At 43.6% G+C, this 22,879-nt stretch overlaps 1 protein-coding gene across 1 annotated transcript in view; it reads right to left on the reverse strand.

Annotated features, from left to right (window-relative positions):
- Positions 1–2,176: 2,176 nt before the first annotated feature.
- The window catches only part of ZNF541 (zinc finger protein 541), a 48,782-nt gene continuing 28,079 nt past the window's right edge, over positions 2,177–22,879 (reverse strand). The window contains exons 11-17 of the mRNA XM_075917981.2: positions 17,782–17,924; positions 17,178–17,281; positions 15,632–15,707; positions 14,987–15,075; positions 7,946–8,029; positions 4,340–4,521; positions 2,177–3,141 (exon numbers count right to left, since the gene is read on the reverse strand). Coding sequence (XP_075774096.1) covers positions 3,039–3,141; positions 4,340–4,521; positions 7,946–8,029; positions 14,987–15,075; positions 15,632–15,707; positions 17,178–17,281; positions 17,782–17,924 — 781 coding nt within the window. The 3' untranslated portion in view covers positions 2,177–3,038. The remainder of the gene's footprint in view (positions 3,142–4,339; positions 4,522–7,945; positions 8,030–14,986; positions 15,076–15,631; positions 15,708–17,177; positions 17,282–17,781; positions 17,925–22,879) is intronic.

The following is a 22,879-nucleotide window of genomic DNA, read 5'->3' on the forward strand; positions in this document are numbered from 1 at the left end:
TGGATCTGTGGTGCAATTTTTAAAAACTCTTCTCTATCACTTGTAATTTCCAATTAACTAGTAAGCTCAGTTTACTCATGGGAATGGAAGACGTGCAAATTTGTTATTCCCACAGAGGCTGTTGGCTCCATGAAACCCTTTTGTTTTACTTTAGCATTTGCTCTACCTGAGAGAAGCTATGCTTTTTACTAAACCCCAAAGAAACATCCATTCCATTTTAGGTGGGTGTGCACCCTCCTGTCATGAGAGGTATCCGTAGGGCCACATGTGGCACACTCTGGTGGTGGCGCCTGGCCCTGCACTCTCCAGGTTCCTTCTTGTTGGCAATTCTGACAGTGGGATAGGAAAGTGGGAAAATGGACATGAGCAACACATCCCGAAGAAAAACAGTTACAAAAAGGTAGGGAACCGTTTCTTCTTCTTCAAATGCTTGCTCATGTTAGTTCAACTTTAGGTGACTCTCAAGCTGTAACCTAGGCGACTTGGAGTTGGATGCTCCTCCGTACCAGCAGTGAAAGGAATAGTGACTCGAATCAGGGTTTCTGCACGTACTAGGCAGGAATCTCATCGGGGACCTAAGCCTTTTGGCTAGCAAGCTGGGGTGCTGTGCTAGGGTCTGAAGTCAGTGAGAGAGATCTGCCAGTCTCTGCTGCTGCACCCCAATGGACTTGCTTTATAGTGCCAAGGATGGAGCCCCCTCTCTCTCCGGCATGGCACCTGTGAAGCCAGTCAGCTTTGCACTTTAGCCACCAAAACCACTTAGGGCACTGAAGGCCCCATTCTAGGCCCTGGAGCCCTGCCCGGGGTGGGGGATAAGTCCCTGGCCTGGCTTGGGGGTCTTACTGTAGCGATCCCACCGTGAAGGCCTAAAACAGATACATGGCCTGACACAGGTTCTTTGCCCGTAGGCCCTCTGTTCTTGGGCGCCGAGGGGCTCTGCTGCTTTCTGGGCAATGGCGAAGAGGCACAGTGCCGGGTTGAGTTTGGTGCTGGTGATGCGGTCTGCACTGAAATCAAGTGTACTCGGCCATGGAGGGCTCTGACGCAGGACAAACAGTCACCTCCATTAGTAGGGCTCTCGAGCAAATATCCCATTCCTGCTGGGACACATAGGACACTTGTCCTTCCTGTGGCTTTGAGACAACTGTCCTGTGGATCACTGATGGGCACTGGCCTGCTGCATGTTGAAGCCAGGCAAGAGAGGCATAAGTCCCTGCTGCTAACTAACAACAATACTTAAGAACTACTTAACTAATGCTATCAACCAAGTATTTACAAAAGCCTTAGAGATGAAGCCCACTGAGACAAGAATAAACCACCTACCCCCTTGCTAAACAAGGAAAAGTGCTTCGACTAACCACCAAGTGTGACACCAACCACCAAGTGACTAACCACCAAGTGAGGATGAAGAGCACTGCACAGAAGCACCTCTGCAGAGGGCACCACAGCCAGCCCTACAGATACTACTAAGGTAGAAATCTCCAACAAATGCGCACATGGGCGCATGCAGACTTAAAATGAAATCAACATCACATGAGCAAGCACTTGAAGAACTTTAGTTTGGCCTTTACCAGACTCTGCTCACCTGGCCTGTCACAAGTTTCTAAGGCATTTTAAGATCCAAGCAGATATAGTAATGATAATGACTTCTCTGTATACCTCATCCACCAAATAGCTGTATGAAGCTGGCACAGCGTATTGTTTAAACACACGGATGCATAAGATTCCATGGCCAGAAGGGACTGTTGGGATCCTGTAGTCTGACCCAATGTACAACACAGACCACAGATGAGAACTTCCCCAAAGTCACTTCTAAGCAGATTTTTAAGAAAAACAGACAGACTTAAACACTGTCAGTGATGGAGAATCCGCTTTGATAAGCTGCTCCACTGGTTAATAACCTTCAATGTTAAAAAAGTACACCGCATTTCCAGTTGTCTGAGTTGTCTGGCTTCAACTCGTAGCTCCTGGGTTGGTCTGCGCCTTTCTCTACTAGACTGAAGAGCATTATTAAATATTTGTTCCCCACCTAGGTACTCACAGACTGTAATCAAGTCATCCCTTAGCATTCTCTTTGTTATGTGAAATAAGTCTGATTCTTTCAACTCTAACATCCATGTCCTGCTCCATCAACATAGTATAACTAGTTTTGAAATAACCAGCAAAAGCAGTATAACAACTTTTACAACTAGAGCTCAAGAACCCAATTTAATAAGCTATGCAGTGAGCACATACAAAATAACAATACACAGATCATCACAGGACTACCTATTAAATCTGAAATGTAGGGCATGACCATCACGTTCCAGCAAAAAAGATATTAAATACAATGGCAATTTCTCATTGATTTTCCTATTCTGAGCTTTTCTAACAACAACAACTAAACCCAGAAACTGATGATAAGAAACAAGGGCTATACACATCCAACTTTTAAATGGAGGCAAGAGGGCTTTTTTTTAAATTAAACTAAAGCAAAAGTACAGAGCCTCTCATATTTGTAAAACAGCTATTTTACAGTCAACAACAACTATATTTTTTCAACCATGCATAATTGTAATTTAATGCCAGGCATGCATACTTAATTGAACACACAGGTCCTTGCTGTGTTAATGTAAGTGAAGATCATTTAATGCCTTCATGTCTCTTTTTAGTTAAATTTGACGCCAACAATGTTGTATTGGTGTAAATGCTAAAAACATGCAAATAGACGATGACATCCTACTGTATACTAATAGTTACAACTCGCCTTTCAGTACCTTCAAGTAGAGGTTTCTTTTCAGTCTCATCCGGGGCTTCTGCACTAGGAAAAATGGTGCATGTTTTCTGCAGTGCCCACAATGGTACAAGCTGAAGTGTGGGCTGGGCGTACTGTCATGTCAGCTAACCCTGCTCAGAGCTGATCAGATGCTAAAAACCATTTGCATGTTTTCCAAGTTCTGATAAGATTTCTACCACTGATACCCTGAAATCGAGGTTTCCCGGTTACCATTGGAGAAGGTCAATGTCTGAGTTTGTTTCTTTCATCTTTGGCTCATTTTTTAATGTTTTATGGGCCACTTAATATTTATTAGTGGCTCCATCTGCTCCTGCACGCGGTGGCATTTCATGTGAGCATTCCGACTTTTTATCTTGTCGAACACCCTACAAGTGGACAGAAAACAAGGGCCAGTTGTTAGTTTTCTTAAGGAGGCTAAACAGAATGGGAGTCCCACATAAAAGCTTTCCCTAGGAAATGAGTAAGAGACCCCCTTTAGTTTTCCTCTTAATTTTAGGGTGTGCAATGCACATGGAAGTGAGAGCCCAACGTACAGTGAGATACAGGTTAGTTTTATGGAAGCTTTTCTGGGCATCTTTGCAATTGCACCTCAGTTCTGACCCACAGCACTGCTTGGTAGTCTCCTCCCACAATCAGTTATGTCATTACAACTCAGTCCCTAGCTGTAATACTTTCTCTTCCTTTCCAGTGCAGCTTGAACAAGATCTACAAGTCATGTTGCACGGTGGTAAAAGACACATTTGTTTTGTAATGAAAGCAGACATGGAATTTGACCTCCAAGAAAAAGGAGATGATCACAAATGTGTTGGCAACAGCCAAAGGACCTATTTCTTTTTAGTCATATGATTCTCCCACAACATCAATGGCAGCCATGGAGCTAAACCCCCTACATCTCTTTAAACATGCAGGGCTTAGGCTGCAGATAAAATCAGCCATGAATCTACAACAGTGTTTCTCAAAGTGGTCCGCAGAGCCACTCCAAGAAAGCTGCCAATGGGCTGCTACAATTGGTTTATTTACTGGTGCTGTAGCAACCCACTGGCAGCCTTCTCAGAGTAGTTCCGTGGACCACTTTGAGAAACACTGAGCTACACCTTCAGGGTTCATTAATTGAAAGCAACATAAGCAACTTTGGTAAAATATGTTTTTACCTCAAATCATTTTGCCTTTTACAGTTAGAAATAACATCTAACATTACAACGTGAAAGAGATCAGAGGAAGAAAACACTTTCCTCCATCTTTTCTCTTTTTCCCCTTTTTAAAACTTTGCACACAGTTTTGTTGTTTCATTTTTGCCCATTTTCCATTTGTGAGGGTCTTTCATGCTGAAATGGGTGAGAAAAATATTTTTTTTTAAAGTACATGGTCATAAAATCACACAAATTGGCTAAAGAGGTTCAGGGAGAGATGCACCATGCATTTAGCTCATTTTTTAAAATCCTATTTTATATTTTAAAATAACTGGTGCACCTTTCATTAAGAATGTTTTATTTATAAATACAACTGAATTAATTAGACATGTAGAAATCTCTGAACAAAGCAAGATTAACAATATACCCCTACCTTTCGCACTCTTTACATGGAAATGAACCCTGATAGTCTGTGGTCCCAGGCTGGTCCGGCGTTCCCCTCTGACTGCATGCTGGACTATATGTCTTGTGTGATGCTTTTTTGTAATTCTTTGACTTTATCTTCATACCTTGTCTAGGCAGATAGCCATGCATTTTCTTTGGGCTGCACACACTCTGCAAATTATGGAATATTTGTTAAAATAGTAAATTCCACTTATTGACAACAAACCCAAATAAATGGTCATCCATTTCCATCACTATTCTGGATAATCTGTTGTCTCCAGGATGACCAAATCTGCAGATCTTATCATTTGAAAAAAGGAAATTTCAGGTACCCATGAATACATTTTCCTATTCTTCATCATGCCACGGTCACAGATCTGTTGAAAGGCATTTTAATAACTGTGTGCCTCAAGGATCATCCCCTGGGCGTTGAGGTGTAGAGAAGACTTCTGTCACAAGACAGGAAATAACACTGAGTAATACTGGATTACCAATATGCAGAACTTGATGAATTAATGTTTGCTCAGTAGATCTCAGAACAAAAGTTAAGACTGCTCTGCCCAGAGACTGTTAGTGTCCTAAAGGATTTGACTCTAACACTTGACCGAAGGAGGAATATTTATTGAATTTATTTAGAGAATGAATGTTCTAACAGTTCTGAGGACTACTAATCTGAATGAAAGGTACAATGCTGAGTCTGGTTAGAGTAAGCTTCCATCTTCAAATGAAAAACTCATCTCAAAGGCCATCATAAGGCTTACACTAACGGACAGGCGGCCTAATGACACCTGCGAAAGAGTTATCTGTTTGGGTAGAGCTTAAGGAACAGAATGCGGTTCTAAGGTTGAACTTTATGGCTTTGCAAAGTTAGAATAAGGTTAGTGCCCTAAGGAAACATTTAATGTTGGTATTTGTACATAACTTTGTCATCTTCAACATGCTGAGAACATTTTACCACAGAGGTCCGACCTTTGGCTTAGGCACAGGTAGGCATCTACGTAGGCAGGGCTATTCCAGGCTGTTTCACTGGCTTAACATGGTAGTTAAAGTGTGGACTTTCCAAGAGTCAGTAGACTAAGTTCAATATGCTGACCTCTCCTTTGGAATCCATGAGCACAATAATCACTTCATCCAACTATTCAGTTACATCATGCCCAGAAGAATCTGCCCAAGCATAGGGTCCGAACATTTCCACATCTGATCTGTCGTGGTGGCACTCTGTGAAGGTGACCTAATTGCTTTCTGTGATGAGATAACTGGCTCTGTGGCTATGGGAAAGCCAATGAGGTAAGGCAGAAAAAACTGGAGAACTTGAGGAGGTGAGACATTTTCCTCCTTCCAAGGACTGGTAGGCTTTGTTCCACTCCCAAGCTTCAAGCAGGCTGAAGTACTCATTGTATTGGATCTGTGGATCTCAGCACCAAGAACGGGCTTGGTTCTCATTAACATCTAAGGCTCTTTACACGGCTCTGCAACTTTAAAAGGGCCACAGTGTAAATGAGAATCATGCTCAATGGGACTCTAGTATATTTAAAGTTAAGCTCAGTGCTTTCTCGAACATGGACAGACCCAGACAAGTACTTAAGGTTTTCCTGACCTGGGGCCTAAAGTCTTGTCTACACTTGTTTTTTTGGCACTGCTGCCTGCAGCAGCTCAGCTCCACCAGTGGTACTGGTGTATTCAAGGCAGGGCCAGGCACTGCCGTTTTAAGCATCATGTCATGTGGAGCTGCTTTGAGCAGGGTCAGACAACAATGCCACACATGGAGCCCTATCTATACTAGTGCTCCTATCATTGCTAGCACCAGTAGAGCTGAACCTGTGACAGCCGTTGTGGATAACTGTTGCCAAAAAACCCTGGTTTAGACACCTCTAAAATGCCCTGGCTGCTAGAGTGCATCAGATCCAGGTTCTGAGTGCCTTCTGCAAGGTTAAAAGAACACTTCATTCTTACTGAAGCAACAGGAGGTGAAGGGGGCTCAGCTCGATTGTAGGACTGACCCTATAGCATTACAATTTCCCATCATTGAGTATCTTGGTGAAACCATGACAGACACATACACATCTGAGCCAAAGGCATTGATATCAATGGGGCGCTTTCCATTAATTTCAAATGGCTCTGGATCAAGTCCACTATCCTGATCAACTATCATAGTGATAGGTTAAGATTAGTGGCCACAAACCTCTGCAAGTGTACACTGGCAGAGCGCCATTGAGTGTAATGGAACTGTGCTAATCTACACCAGCAGAGAACACAGCTCCAAGCTTTCTGTTGTCTTCCGCAGGATAAAGGAAACATTTCTATGTTTAGCATTTGGAGTTTTAGGGTTCTATGGGCTTCCCCAGACCCTTCAGATTACCATTTGCTTGGAGTGAAGATACTAAAGCTCCTATAGTCAAGCCATTCCCACAGAATCTCTTTTTCTGCTGCTGTATTGCTGCTAGGGCTGGTATTCATAAAGCATAGATACCAGTGCTGAACATATACTTCTGTCTTACTTACAGACCTAAACTCACAGGAACCAACTTAAAAGGAATACTTGTTAAAAAACCAATCCTGCTGAAGACTACATTTTGCAGGCACCAAATTACCATACACAGTCACACTGAGGTGAATATATTTATACCATACATGAATCTGCCTAGTGAGCCCCTTTGAACAGTGAATAACCAATTAAAAACACATTCCTGTAAATGAACAGAACATGCCCCCCCCCGATCTAGTTAGTAAGTGATTAAAAGTGACATTTGCTATTGCATGAGGTGAAACTGCAAAGTTCTCTAATGAAAAACCTGTTAAATGGACACCAAGCTATGAAAATAGCAAACATTTGGAGCCAGATTTGTACGGGTAGTTAGGCATTTACATGAATTTTCAAACGTATGTAGGAACCGACTATCCCTTGAAATGAATGGGTGACAGGTCTCTGTGTGCTTCTGAACATTTACATGGGCACATAAATACCTTTACAGATCGGGCCCTTGCTGCACTGATGCCAGGTTCTCATCAGGTTTCTGCTGCAAAAATTGTTCTGGTAAATTTTATTCCCTACGTGCAGTCATGACACAGCTCAATAATGCGTGTGCGCTGTGTCATGTACCTGGCAGGCTTCTGCATAACACTGGCACGTCAAAGGTGCCACTACGACATCAGCAGTGACAAGCTGAATGCTGACAGCACTACTAACGAGGAACTAGGGATTATTTTGAGGACTAATTAGGAGCGAAGAGTTGTCTTAATTCTCTTGTTTTAATTAGCCATGGTATCATAAAGTCAAGAGCAAATATTGCTACATAACTTCCTACAAGAGTAATGGGAAATGTGAGGCATGGTACAAAATGCTAACTAGTGAACATGGCTTGTTTGGGATTTTTTTTTTCAATATTATTCCATAGTTCTCTGCAAGTTAAACAAGGGTAGCATCAGAATGTTAACTAGGGAGGTGTTTCCTGAAAACAGCTTGCTGCACTCATGAACTCCACATCTCCTAAGGCAGTAGAAGATCTTTAAATTGAAAATCTGAATCTCAGACAGATTCCCCAATCGGTCTTTTTCTACCTCATCCTTCTCTTTCAACCTTCTTTCTATCACTTACTTTTGGTCGACTGAAGTCGAATTTTATTATTTTTTTCCAGATATAGTAATATTCAACACACTGGGACACACTCTTAGTCTGAATCTATCAGGAAAAAACAGAAGTAATCCACAGTTAGTATATCATACTATCATTATTTGTGCAAAATACAACACAAAACCGGTGTCGGGGACGACGACGACTGTATTCACTCTCACCAACAATGGGTGTCCAGACACTGCAACAGCAGGAGCCACATAAGCACCTAGAAACATATATTTCTGATATCTACTCAGCCCAAGACTAGGAGCCAATCTGAGAGGTTTAATTAATTTATGTTTGTAACATGCTTTAATAGTCTTTAATACAATTTCATGCTGCCTCCGCTATAGTAAAGTAGTGTGCCTGAGCCCAACTCCTCTCCTTAGAAAAGACAGGAAGCTGCTGGTAAGGCATTCCCCCAGAGGGCTCTGGGCCTGGTTTCCCGCCTGGGTTGATACAGCCCAAATTTGGTAAACTTCCTGGCAGATTCCCTACAACGACAGCACAGAATTGCCTAAAGTTACTTGGACATATTGCTGCTTGCACATATGTGGTATAGCACACCAGGCTGCGACTTGGCCCAAGTTTACAGGCCAAACCGAAACCACCTGGACAGACTAGTCGCTCTTACACCACAGGTTCCCCAGTCCTTCTGGCAGTGGCTGGACCCACAAGCAGTGTGTATAGAAATATCCTTCTCCAGACCTCAGCCAACACTGTGGTGGGGAATCTGCTGAGATCTTCTATGATGGCCCTCATGACAAGGAAACAAGCTTCCAGAAGAAAAACTCTGGCCTACCTGGATCTAGCAGGGCTCTGATATACTCTACCTTCTCAGTGGGAGTTAAAGTTGATGTTACCACGTTCAGAATGAGTCTGAGCATGAGAAACATGGTCCTCCACACAGGCCCAGCCTTAGGGCAAGGCGAGCAAGGTGTTTGCCTTGGGCCCTGCGCCTTCAGGGCCCCGCGCTCGCCCGCCTGGCTGCTCACTTGCTGCCCTGGCTGGGAGCCCCCCGGCCACACAGTACAGCCAACCACAACATGCCGCCTTGGGCCCTGCAAACTCTTTGGCCGGGCCTGCCTCCACATGGGCCCAAGATTGGCCCTTGATTAGCCAGTTGTTCAGGTCGGGGGATACCTGCACTGGCTGCTTCCAAAGGAGGCCATGTACTTGGTGAACACGCAAGGGCTTGCTAAGAGGTCGAAGGGGAGGACCAGGATCTGATAGTGGGGTACTGTTTACCACACACTGAATGACGGAGATGTGAAAGTACGTGTCCTTCAAGTCAAGGGCAGCATGTCAGTCCCCCGAATCCAGAGAGGGGGATAACGGAAGCCAGGGAGACCACACAGAACTTCAACTTCTTCATGAATCTGTCGAGGTTTTATAAGTCTAAAATAGGCCTGAGCCCTCTGGGATTTGGAAATAACAGGAGTAGAAACCTTTGCCCCGGAGCGCTAGAGGAACCTCCACTATCACCCTGACTTGTAGAAATGTTTGCACTTCCTGTACTAGAAGTTACTCATAAGAAAGGTCCCTGAAGAGGGCTGGGAGAAAACAGAATGGGAGAGAACATTATTCAGCCCCAGGCATGGTAGAAATGGAACGGACAATTCACAAAAAGGGGGAAGGATCCAGGATGTGGACTGGCTGCACCTTCAAAAGGTTTACTTGGAAGCCCGGGATTGCCTTGTCAAGCCCTGGCCCTGGTTAGAAGAGGACTGTAGAGGACTCTGCCCATTTCTCCTACCCCCTTTCCTGCTATAACGCCGAAGTACTGCTTGCAGATTAGCGATTTGATGCTAGAGCCCCCTGGTGGATAGCTGAAGAAGTCCAGTTTCTTTGCATCCGGATTTCAACAGTTCTGTGTGTGCAGACAGTCAATGATGTGGGTTTTGCCTGGGCAGGAGCTGAGTGTCCCATCCCAGGATATACTCCCCAGGCACCATGTCGCTCCACAGCTCTAACAGTTGGCAAACGGTCTCAGTTCCTCTCCGCTTCGTATGCAACAGCAGATTGCGACTCATGCCAAAAGGATGCCAAATTTGTCTTGGGTTTTGGAGAGTGGTGGTGCCATAAGTCTTTGGGGGACAGGTCTTTTGCCGGGGCTGTGGCCTCCCTTACAAGACAGGTACCCTGCACTGCTGGGCTTTGGTGCTGACATGGGCGGTGCCATGTAGGGCCCAGGATGAAAAGCTAACTCCATAAGGAGGAGTTTAAGTCTGAAGATCCCCTCCCTTTTTGTTCTTGATTGGAAGCTCCTGCAAATCTCACCCTTATTGGTCTTATGGGCTTCCCCCAAACACTTGAAGCAGAAGTCGTGAGGCTCTCCCTTGGGCATAGGCTTCTAACAAGACCCACAGGGTTTGAAACTTGAGACTAAGGCATGCCCTGGTTCCCAAAGGGGAGAGTGTGTAGGGGCCAACCTGCATTAAAGGCTTAACTACCAACTAACTACACTAAAGACTAGCAACACTGTCACCCCCCCATGATTTATGAAAATTGGGTTATGAATATGAATATGCATAACTCGAAGATGCGTTAGACAAAATACCTCTTGTAGCCTATCAGTTTTAATCCTACAATCTGCTGAATGTGCATATCCGATTTCTGTGCATGTATCACATTTGTATGTGAAGTTAAAAAAATGAAGTGTTTATAGTTCTAAATGTGCTCAGAAGGGCCATTAGTGATACTTCAGGTTCTTAATGACTCAGTTCTCAAACCAAAGACTTGCTAATGGTCATGTTTGTCCTATAAGCCCAAACTGTGGTTGGCCCTAGAAAGACATGTGACCACACCATCTGGTACTGGAATCCATCTTGAACCTGATATTTTTCCATGGGGATGGGGGATGCCAAACAAAAGATTCCTGCCCTGGGAGAAAGTCAATCTAAGACTGGTCGACACTACACTTTTCTTCTGGAAAAAGCTACGTAAATTGCAAACCGCTATTTGCATATCTTTGTCCGCTTCTTTTTTCAGAAGAGGCTTTTCTGACATTTGGCCCGTCCACACTGGGACAAATGTCAGAAAAAAACCCTTTTTCAGAACATCCCTTCTTCCTTGTAAAATGAGGTTTACAGGGATGCCAAAAAAGTACATCTGCTCTTCCGGAAAAAAATTCAGAAGAGCAGACGTGTTCCCTGGACGCGGCAGAGTTTTTCTGGGATAACTCTGTAGTGTAGACATAACCTAAATAATGAGAAAAACTTAAAAAACAACCAATAGTCTGGTAGCACTTTAAAGACTAACAAAACATGTTGATGGTATCATGCGCTCTCGTGGGCACAGCCCACTTCTTCAGATGACCAGAGAAGCGATCTACCTTCAGCTGGCCTTTGAAACTTCCTGGGCCACCCTCCAAGGATACAAAGAACTTTGAAGAAGCTTTAGATCCAAGCTGATGTAAAGATCAACTCTGATTTGAAGCTCTTTACTGAAGATAAGAACAGCTGTTTAAGGTAAGAATCTGCATGTAACAAGTTTCTTGGTGGATTAGAACTAGCTAAGCGGTTTTTGTTCATTTTAATTTACTAACTTGCTTTGATCTGACCGTTTCACTTGCAACCGCATAAATCTTACCTTTCATACTTAATAAAAACACTTCTGTTTATTATCAAGTGCAGTGTAAATAACTGTTAGCTGGGGGGAAGAACCACTGTGCATTCAGTTGGAGTTTTGGTCCCATGTGGGGGTTGGTTTCCTGTGTGCTGAGAACTGAATCCTCCCAGAGCTGAACTGGATCAGTGCGTTGCTCTCCAGGGGGGGCGGTAACCCCAGCTCTGTGCCTGGTCTAGGGGAGACCAGAGGATCTGGCCCAGGAGGACAGGGAGGTAGGGAGTTCGCAAGAGCTGGAAGGTAGGCATCAGTGGCATGATCAGCATGCCAGGAGACAACCCCAAGGGGACTTCTGTGGCGTCAACCTGTCACAAATACTACGTGAATAAACTACTTACAAGACCAAGAAAGCGAATGCTAGGGAACTGGTTGCCCCAGGCGACAGACCAGAAAGCCCCAACCACCTCACTGGCAGTAAGAAGAAACTGAAGCAACAGCAGGGACCTATATATAGCTCCCTAAAGGCACCACTGCAGGGGGCTCCACAGCTGATCCAATGGGTACCGCTACCCTAATAATGACACGGACTGCAGCAGCACAGTTGGCTTTGTATTGCCTCCAGGAATTGCTTCTCCATGTCCCTTTTTCCATGGGGTATTTTTTTTGGGGGGGGGGTCATACCAATGAGGTCCTTGGCAACTGCAATGCTGTCTTTGGCCACTACAATCTCCTTGGAGAACAATCTGTCTGATTTTCTCTGCATGCTCAAATGCTGCCTCCACCTCTCTGCTATTTTAAATGACATGTGAAAACATTTCAGCCGGAGTTTTCTTTTTTCTTTCCCTCAGGTTAGGCAACTACTCAGCCATTGACAAAAGCCCTGTCCTTGACCATCTGGTTGGTTGGTGCACATGCCATGTCGGAGTTAAACATTCACAAGCAATCACTATTCGTATTGTAGAGAGGCTGTGATGGCATTTTTTTCTTATATGCATATCTGGGTTCTCTCCCTGAGATTCTTTCCAGACTCAGGAGAACCTCGGCCATGTATACTGGCATTTCTGTCTGTGCAGGGTATGCTGTGTGACCCTGCCATTGTGCCTGGGACACTGTCCAGGAGGAGAGACAGAGGTGAGGTTGGGAATGATAGTTCAGTTCTGGCACTGGAGTTTTGCTGTGCTTTGGAGGTGCTTATATGGTGTGAGAGGGGACATCAGGGCCTACATGGGAGTGAGCCATACAGTCATACCCTTTACATTCCACTTTGGCTGTCCTGGCTCTGCAGGACCTGAGACAGGTAAGGAGGAAGCAGAGAAGTGACTTAATTAAAAAGGCAAAGGGCACACCAGTGAGATGCCACACTCAAGTTATTCACCAAGATAGCCCCCCATAAGGGCTACAGAAGCAGAAGGGAATTGCAGACTGTTCCAGGAATAACCATGCAGCTTTTCCTCATAATCTACAAACAACAACTAAGCAATTTCTCAGTCTTACATTTTGCTTTATCTCCCCTGTACGGGGGAACATGGTGAAAAAGCAGAGAAAAACTGATAGGGTTCTGTGATGATTGCCTGAAGCATTTGCTTTTACCAGTTGAACTCTGTGTAAGTCTGTGAAAAGCTGTTAAGAGTTTTGTTATCCTCACAGCAAAGCATATTTACTATAAGAATGTGTGTTACAAGGCATTTATACTCAGCAGGGAATTGTACTCTTTGTAGCTTTATGGGCACACAATGTGCATGTCTACCTCACACAAAGTGAGAGCACTAACCAAACTGCTTTTCCTTTAATCACTGTCTCAATAAACTAGTGCAATTTGCACAAAATAATGTTTTCATTATTTGAATCTGCTGGGGGGAGAGGCTGAAGCTGCACCGTCCTGCCAACCACCATTCTGAGCTAGAGAATGGGGTGGGGGAGGTTGGTGGTACAGGCAGCCTTCCATAGCGTGGGCCTGAAAATGGTTAGTAGTCAGAGTTTCAGCATGAGATTGAGGTCAACTGCCCAGCTGCAGTCGCCACCATTTTGGAAAGATATATGGTGGAGGGGAGAACAGGCAGCCTGGGCTGGAGGCAGGGATCTTGGACTCACGCCTGTCTACAATGGGACACCTAGAACAGAAATGGCACAGCAGTGCAGTTTAACAATAATCAATTAAAACTTATATATTAAATTTCTAATCAATAAAAACACACATGCCAAGGTTCCCTCCATAGGATCTGGTCTGGGTTGCTGTCTGGGAATCATGCAAGCTGGCTGCCATCAGGGTCATGAGTCTTGAAGAGACTCTGACTTTCCAGGGAGATCTCTTTACTTGCCTCCTCATGCTCATTTCCCAATGAATTTTGTTGGTCTTGCCAGTCATTCTAAGAGATGAGGTGGCAGGGAGAAAGCAGGATCCACAGACCACAAGGTTCAAGTGGTCATGCAGTTATGTAAAGTCCTGTCCAGCTCCTCAAAACCTGGACAAGTTACATGTCCTCTGCCATGCTTTTTCCTTTATTGGACTAATGGTTGCTCGTGATAGAGACAAGCTTTCGAGATGACAAAGAGCTCTTCTAAGCTTGTCTTTCTCAGTAAGAGAAGTTGGTTTAACAAAAGATATTACTCACTCGCCTTGTCTCTCTAATATTCTGGTATTAGCACAGCTGCAACAACACTACATACAGCAGATTTCTTCCTGTCAACTTTAGTTTTAACATAAGTGCTCCTGAACTATTTGCTCTTTATTTGGCAATTTTTGTCTTCTCAGTCATGCTTCTTGAGGACATCTACCTAGCAATATCCACAAGATAATTATTCTGGCCACATGAACTTCCTGTATTGATGCTTCTCCCCAGATGGTGATGAAATCCAGGGTCTCAGCTCAGCTCCAAGTTTCTGCTCAAGGCATTTTGTAAGGCTTCTGAAATATTATTGCCACTAATGTGATGTACTAAAAAATGCAGACACAAAAAGACAGAATCTGGCACCTTTCCTGTTTATAAACAGGGGAGGGGACAACTGAATGAACTGACCCCAGAGCAGCGGAGAGTACACAGATTAACAGATAGGTCAGTAATTGTCGCTTATGTGGGATACTCAATGGAAGACTGCCAGGGTGGACAATACATCAGACTAACTTGAATTTTTGCAAAGTCAGTTCAATTTGAAAAAAGACTTCAGAGTTCATGATAAATGTGGAGTCAGAGAGATATATTGTGTATACACAAGGATTTTCAAACAGGATTAATTTGACTTAATCCAGTTTAAATTACCTGTGTAGACAAGCCCTTAGCCTCGTCTCTTTGAACCCCTCACTCTAATAAACTCTTTTTTTCATTTGCTTCTGATTCTTGTTGGGAAACAACAACATTTTGGCTTTGAGAAAGAGTGTACCAATAACTCCTTTAATTAATCCATGAAGGAGTTTTAGTAATCTGAAAAAAAAAAATAACCTCTGCCTAGAGGTCTTACCTTCTTCTGTATCAGGTAAAAATCTTTTTTATGCAGACAAAAAGCTTTTTTAAACAACTGTTTCTCAACAGGTGTCCAAACATCTGAACCTAGTGGTAATAAGATGCAAATTATTAGATCACATTGCATGCTTAATGGACCATAACACAAAATTAAAACACTTGATTATTCATGTACACATTTTTCTCTCTCAGGGAAACTTAATTCCAGTCTATCAAAAACAGCAATCAGTAATATGTTATAAATGTCTGAAAAACTCCAATTACTACTGACACAGGAAATACCACATACTATAAAATATATGCACCACTGAAAAGAATACCACACGATAGTAAGCATCGATCATTGCCATGTTTCAGCATACTTTTCCCATTGGGTGTCACTGCAGGGCAGTGCATGCTAAAACGTCATGCTGTCACAGGAGAACTAAGGAGCTGAACATAAGAAAACAGTATAAACAAGGTTAAAATTGAAGAGGTGATCACATTTTGTAGCACTTCAGGGCAAGAATCTTTTGTTTGCATTTTTAAATGCATGTAGTTTTAAAGCAGAATTAAAGGCAAACCACAGTGTTATCAAATTATTGCATGACTATTAGTACCCCAGTTCACTGATCCCATTGTACAGATTTTGTTTTTAATTTACCTGTATAATGATAATTAGCAAGAGGGTGGGATGGAACTTTCTGAGGTCCTCTGAACAGCAGCATCTCTAGGGCCTCCTGCAACAATTTAATCCAGAATATAATCAGAGCCCTCAACAGTGAAGCAGGGAGATGAGTTTTGTTCTCAGCTATGCTGATGTAAATCTGCTGACTTTACTGATTCATGCCAGCATCACTGGCTATGTTCATGTAAAATTACACTCTCTAGGGGGCTAATCCAAAACCCACTGAAGCCCATGGGCGTTTTTCCACTGTTTTTAATGGCTTTAATTCATGCCTCAAGTGACTGAAGAAAAAAACATATTGCACAAACATCTTGTGGAGAAAGAAGCAGTGTGCTGCCATGTTAGGAGGGGTTCTGTGCTTCCATCATTTTGTGCCATCTATGCTAGTGAAAAGCAGCTCTACTGCAACTTAAGACCACACCCAGCTAGGGACATCCCAGGATGAGGAGTCTTCTCTGCCTGGCACTAAGGCAGACTACTCCCCCTCAGGAATCTCCGGCAGAAAAGACGCACCATGGGACATCTGGGGGCACGTTGCAGGACGGAGGGTGTGGCCATAGTGTTCTATAGGAGCCACTGTTCCTGGAAGCCCAAAGACTTAGTGAAAGCCAAAAGGCTGCTCTAACCTGTGTATTTAAACTCATGTATAAATCCATCCCTGTTCAGGAAAGAACATTGGAAAGGAGAAGACTGAGAGGTTAGCAGTTTTCAGGTTAGCAGTTTTCAGGTATCTAAAAGGGTGTCACAGGGAGGAGGGAGAAAAATTGTTCTCCTTGGCCTCTGGAGACAGGAGAAGACGCAATGGGCTTAAACTGCAGCAAGAGAGGTTTAGGTTGCACATTAGGAAAAACTTCCTGTCAGGGTGGTTAAACACTGGAATAAATTGCCTAGAGAAGTTGTAGAATCTCCATCTCTGGAGATATTTAAGAGCAGATTGGATAGAAAATCATCAGGGATGATGTAGACGGTGATTGGTCCTGCCGTGAGGGCAGGGGACTGGACTTGATGATCTCTCGAGATTCCTTCCAGTTCTAGTGTTCTATGTTTCTATGAAATATAATCCCATTGACTTCAATAGAACTTAAGTAAAATTTTAAACACATTCATGTTTTTATTTGAATAGATTTGTGTTGCTGAATCAGGAACATAGAAAAGAACAGAAATGAATCGTTGGCTGAACGACAGTGAAAACCCAAAGCAGTATTCAATAAGCTAAAGTGGAATAGCAATGGGGGTGTGTGGCTGATCCTGCATCCACCGACATCTCCAATGGAAACAATGATAAATCTTTCTTGATGGCCTATGAAATATGGCAGCATCACAAGTAGTAGTCAATAATTTTAAGATACGGAGATTCAGATAGTGACAATAGGATTCAGAAGGCTGCATTTAAGTTTAGAAATGCTGAGGCAAATTCTACTCTTAGTTGCAAGATGTGTAAATCAGAAACTAAAGGAATTACTTCAAATTCACACCAGCTGAATTTGGTCAATTATTACCGACAACTCAATAGCTACCTTACCAGAATATTGCCTTGTGCTTCATGCAGACAATGCAGGGCTAGTTCTAGATTGGTCCCTCCCCCGGGCATCGCACTGGAGCAGGCCACGTTTAATAGTCCTGTTACTGCAGCCACAGTCCGAAAGCAGAGTCAAATTCCGAGATGGAAATAGGAAACATGCATGAGAATATTAACAGAAAAGAACAATTGCAACACTCAGATGGGCCACCAATAAAACACTAAAAGAATGGCAAAATGTCGTATCTCTGTTTTAAACATGGCTTTGTCTCTGCTAAATCAGTGGACTTTAGCAAAACATCTCCTCTTTCAAAGTCACTGTAGATGAATTGGGACTAACAGAGATGTTCATGACTTTCTGTAATGGAGAGAAGCGAGTGAAAGCCCTATGGCTGTCTAATTTGTTTGCTCCAGCTCTACCAAAACTAAGCATATCACTAGTCTGTAATACAATTGTGTTGAAAAGAAGGTCAAAAAAAGTAACATTTTCCACAGCACAATGTAGTTAATGAGGGAGACAATGAAAAAAAACAAAGTTGCAATTACATCAAAATCATTTCCAATCATAAAATCTTGGGGTAGTCTTGAGATAAAACTTTTAAGACACCTCTGTCCTGTGTTTCCTGGTTGGTTGTGATGTCTCCCCAAGGTTTCCACACTAACGATGCTGCATGTTCATCATTTTCTAAAAGTGCTCTATCCTGGAGGTTTGGTATCTCTGCCTGAAACCGGTTTCCAATGTTAATATGTCTAAAATAATAAAAAGTGGGGGTTGGGAAAAATGAATTGGGAACAAATATAACTCATTAAGAATGCAGGTACACACAAACACGCACACGACAATACAGCTTTCAAAGCATATGAATGAGCAAGACGTAGTGTGATAAAAGTTATTTATGCTGTGCACAAATGTCTTTGCAAACCATAGCTAATGGATCTAATCTGTCCCAAGTAAACAGTAAGAGACAATGAGTATGCCTACACTGCCTGTGGGACTAAGCTTTCCATCCCATGTTATCAGGCTTGGACTAGCAGCATTTCTGCTATCAGTCTAAAATGTAGACTGTGCTTTAAATTTGCAGCTTGAGCTGGAGGGGCTTCTGAGTCTATTGTTCCAGCCCATTCCACAACTTCTAATTGCTGTCTACACTCACATTTCTAGATCGTTCACTAAGCCCTGCTAGCCTGATGCTGTTGACCAGGAAGCTTGCTTCTACAGGCTGTACCTGGTGCACTGCTGTATTATTCCAGTTCTGTGCCACTGTAATATCATCTAAAACAACCATGGTTGAACTCAGCCACATCAGGTCGATTTTATAAACAACTAACAGATCCCTGGGTCCTTCAGGGCAGGACCTTGGGGATGTGGGTAGACGGCATGCAATGTTTTTATTTCATCAGGTACTAGCAGCTTAACCCAGAATCCAAAGGGGCGACAGGAACTGTGAGACAGCTACCCATGGTGCATCACTGTCAAAGTTGAAAGTAGTCGTGCTATTGGAGATGCACTCCATTGACTTCATATGCACAGTGAATACACACGTATTTCTCACCTTCAACTATACAATACTGGGTGCTAAAATTCAACCTTAATAAATTCAACCTCTCTCGTAGTGTAGACATACCCTCAGCATCCAGGACAAGGAGTGAATGAAGCAGAGACGGAACACCTTACATCTATGGTGAGTGTCTCATGTGGTAAAGCACATTGGCAAGACAGGGAAGAAAAGCCTGAACTGAGGTACCTACGCTACTGTTTGTCTGGGAAAGCCACAACTCCAGTTCTGCTGCCAATCTTGAAATTACGAGCTGGTATTTTATATAGAAGAAAACAGTCCAGAGCTGTAGATCGTTCCCAGTGAGAGATATAACAGTGGGCTTAATAACTGATCTTTGGCTGGATTAAAGTAAGGCTTAGAACAGATGTTTAGTCTCAACTTATGGCCTCATTGCATGGCTTATTTCAATGCTATTTCAAAATAGCTTATTTCGTCATTTAGCACTGCCTACACAGTGCCGAATTTCAAAATAACTCGCAATTCCAAAATTCCTCTTAACCCTCGTGGAACGAGGGTTACCAGGATGTAAATTTTGAAATAACGGGCTGCTTCAATAGATGTAGAATAGCTATTTCGGGATACTTCCAGTATTTCGGGATAGCTCCACAGTGTAGACATATCCATATATATAATGAGCATTCAGTGAAATGTGTATGGTTAAAGCATTTTGTGTGCCTAAACTGTGTGTAAAACTCTTAGGATATCAGTATATTTTTCACCAGTATTGCTTTTATCTTCCTTAATTCTCAGTCAGCTCTGGCGACATGTGGTCTTCACACTTTTCCCTTATACACAGCTCGAGGGTTTGCCTTTACAGTTCTTGCTCTTGTAAACTGCATGAAACTCCTCAATGGTTTATCTTATTGCAAGATAATCCTTTCATAGAATTTCTTGTTACTAGGTATATTTAACCTAGATGGTGCAATCTTGTTAACAATGCCCCCTTCCAGATATGTTATCCAGATCTTAGCTTTGCATTACATTGCAAACCTACACAACACTGCTATATCCACTGCAGACAGAACTAATAAAGTCTTATTTCATTATTCCACCCACTATTGTAGCACTGTTACTCTGTCCATGTTACATATCCAATGACAAAGAAGACTCTGTCCTTCCTTAGCTAACCATAGCCCAAACAAAAGGAATATAATATCTATAAAGTTCCTGTTCAACTTTTTTTATTTAACAAGAACAATAATAACTCTCACACTATTAAACTCACTCTGTACTAATAAACTATTTAAAATTGCTAGCCAAGTATTTCAAACTAGCCAATTAGTCCGTCATAAGACGGGATTTTCTGGTCTCTTCTCCACGTCGGTCTTCTCTCCTGAGCCTCCGGTCTCTCGCTCCGTCTCTCTCTCCTCCTCCTCTTCCTGCCTCCCCCCTCCCTCTCTCAGCTCTCCTCCGCCTCCTGCCTCCCTCTCTGTCTCTCTTTCTCTTCTCCTCCCCCTCCCACCTCTCACTCGGGGGACCGTGGAGCCCAAACAACCATTTGGGCTCCGCACTCCCTGTGCTGCATGGGGAGTGCGGAGCCCCAACGGTTGCTTGCGCCATTTGCTCCAATGAGGCAGCCTGGCTGAGCGGCACAGAAGTCAGCTGAGCGCCATGGCGGGAGGTGAAGCGGGGTGGTGACGTTCACAGCCAGGGGGCGGGGCCTGGAGCCGCTGTCATGCCGCACGTCACCACCCCGCCCCCCTTTCCCTCCCGTCATGGCGCTTGGCTGACTTCTCCACCGCTAAGCCGGGCCGCTGTGGGGGAGCAAGCGGCCGTTTGGGCCCCTCACTCCCCATGCAGCATGGGCCGCCCAGAGGGAACAGCCAGCATTTCAGCGTTACAGACTCACAGACATTGGGCTACTATATATATGATACCACCATCTGTCACCTCTGTTGATAAAAATGCAGTTCACAGAATTACAGCTATTAAAGATGGACATTTATATAGATAATAAGAATACTCAGAGTTATAACAGTAAGGATTTTTTAATAAGACAAGCTTTGAGAAGAGTTGTAAGCTCTCTTGCTTCAGGACATAAGCCAATCTAACTAGTGTGGGATCAGGAAAAATCTTTCCCTTGTGATGGGTTATGTAATAACTGCTTTCTGCCTGGTTTTTACACCTTTCTGTGAAGCAAAGGGTAGGAATACATGGGAAGTTCTCAGACTGGAGACAGGTAACTAGTGGGGTCGCCCAAGGGTATGTCCTGTCCTGGGACTAATCCTATTCAACTCTTTTATAAATGATCTAGAGAAAGGGGTAAACAGTGAGGCAGCAACATTTGCAGATGATACCAAAATGCTTAAGATATTTAAGTCTAATAGACTAGTGGAGCACTGATTGGATCCAGTGTGACAATTCCTATGTTCCTAGATCCTAAAGATGGAAAAGACCTAATATGTCTTAGAATGGGAAGTGACGGTCTAAGAAGGAGTACTGCTGAAAGGGATTTAGGGATCATAGTGGACGACAAGCTAAATATGACTCAACAGTGTGACACTGTTGCAAAAAAAGCAGACATGATTCTGGGTTGCATGAACAGGAGTGTTGTGAGCAAGACACCAGAAGTTATTCTTCCATTCTACTCTGCACTGATTAGGCCTCAATTGGAGTATTGTGTCCAATTCTCGGCACCATACTTCAGAAAAGATGTGGAAAAATTGGAGAAGGTCCAGAGAAGAGCAATAAAAATGATTAAAGGTCTAGAGAACATGACCTCTGAGGGAAGACTGAAAGAACTGGGCTTGTTTAGTTTAGAAAAGAGAAGACTGAGGGGGGACACGATAGCAGTTTTCAAGTATCTAAAAGGGTGTCACAAGGAGGAGGGAGAAAACTTGTTCCCCTTGGCCTCTGAGGACAGGACAAGAAGCAATGGGCTTAAACTGCAGCAAGGGAGGTTTAGGTTGGACATTAGGAAAAGCTTCCTACCCGTCGGGGTGTTTAAACACTGGAATAAATTACGTAGGGGGGTTGTGGAATCTCCATCGCTGGAGATATTTCAGAGCAGGTGAGACCGACACCTGTCAAGACAGTGCTTGGTTCTGCTGAGAGGGAAGGGGCTAGACTCAATGATCTCTCAAGGTCCCTTTCCAGTTCTATGATTCTATGTAACATGTTCTACTTTCCCTATTATACGCAGAATTGACACCTGACTGATTGCCTCTAATACATTAGATTCCTTGTAAATCTGGCACAACAAAAATGTTTAGACAAACAACCATTTTCCAAACTGAATTAAAACATTAATTTATTAATTCACACTAGCCAATCTCTCCCTTGTGAGGTAGGTAAGTATTGGTACCATTTTATATACATTGGGAAGCCAAGGGAGAGCGATTAAGTGGGTTGTCCAAAGCAGGGCCAGCTCAAGCCATTCCTGTGCAGCGGGCGCGCGATGCATGCGCGGCTCCGTTCCCGTGCGTGCTGCGCACCTTACAGCTGCAATCGGGTGCCGTGTGGCCCCCGGCCCTGGGTGTGCGGCGCCTGATGGCAGCTCTAAGTGGTGCCGCGCGGCCCCCAACCTCGGGTACCTGATTGCCGTTCTAAGGAGTGCTATGCGGCCGGGCGTGTGGCGCCCCTCACAGCTGCCATCAGGCGCCCCGCATAGGTTGGTACTCCGGGCAGCTGCCCGGCTAGTCCCCACCTTAATCCAGCCCTGGTCCAAAGCCTCAGTCAGAATCATTGTCAGAAATATGATTAGAATTTTGAATTTCCTGGCTTCTATCCTGGGCTCAGACCACTCCTCTCCACCTGCCTCACATTCATCCACAACAATATACAACAAAGCACTGAGGCTTGCCTCCCTTGATTCATCTTAGCACATTAACTTCTTTGCTCTTAAACAATCACAGTTATCACAGGAATTATTTCATCCCTATACAAACAAGAAAACAGATTCTCCTGCTAAGGTTTCTGATACGTAAGTGAGAGGCAGTGGATGAAATTAACAATGGCTAACTAGAAAAGTGGCTATGAGAGATGACAGAGCAGGATATCTAAACAGTCTAAGAAAAAAGGAAAAGACACAGAAATCTTTATTTATTATGCTTGCCTCATGCACAGCCCAGTCAATGTTCAATAGGGATGGCACTGGATATTTTGCAACTTCATTTTGGCCAGCGTCTGACATTATCTGGCCAAAAA

The sequence above is a fragment of the Pelodiscus sinensis genome, chromosome 18, assembly GCF_052426305.1.
Source record: "Pelodiscus sinensis isolate ZL-2025 chromosome 18, ASM5242630v1, whole genome shotgun sequence".
Lineage (NCBI taxonomy): Eukaryota > Metazoa > Chordata > Testudines > Trionychidae > Pelodiscus > Pelodiscus sinensis.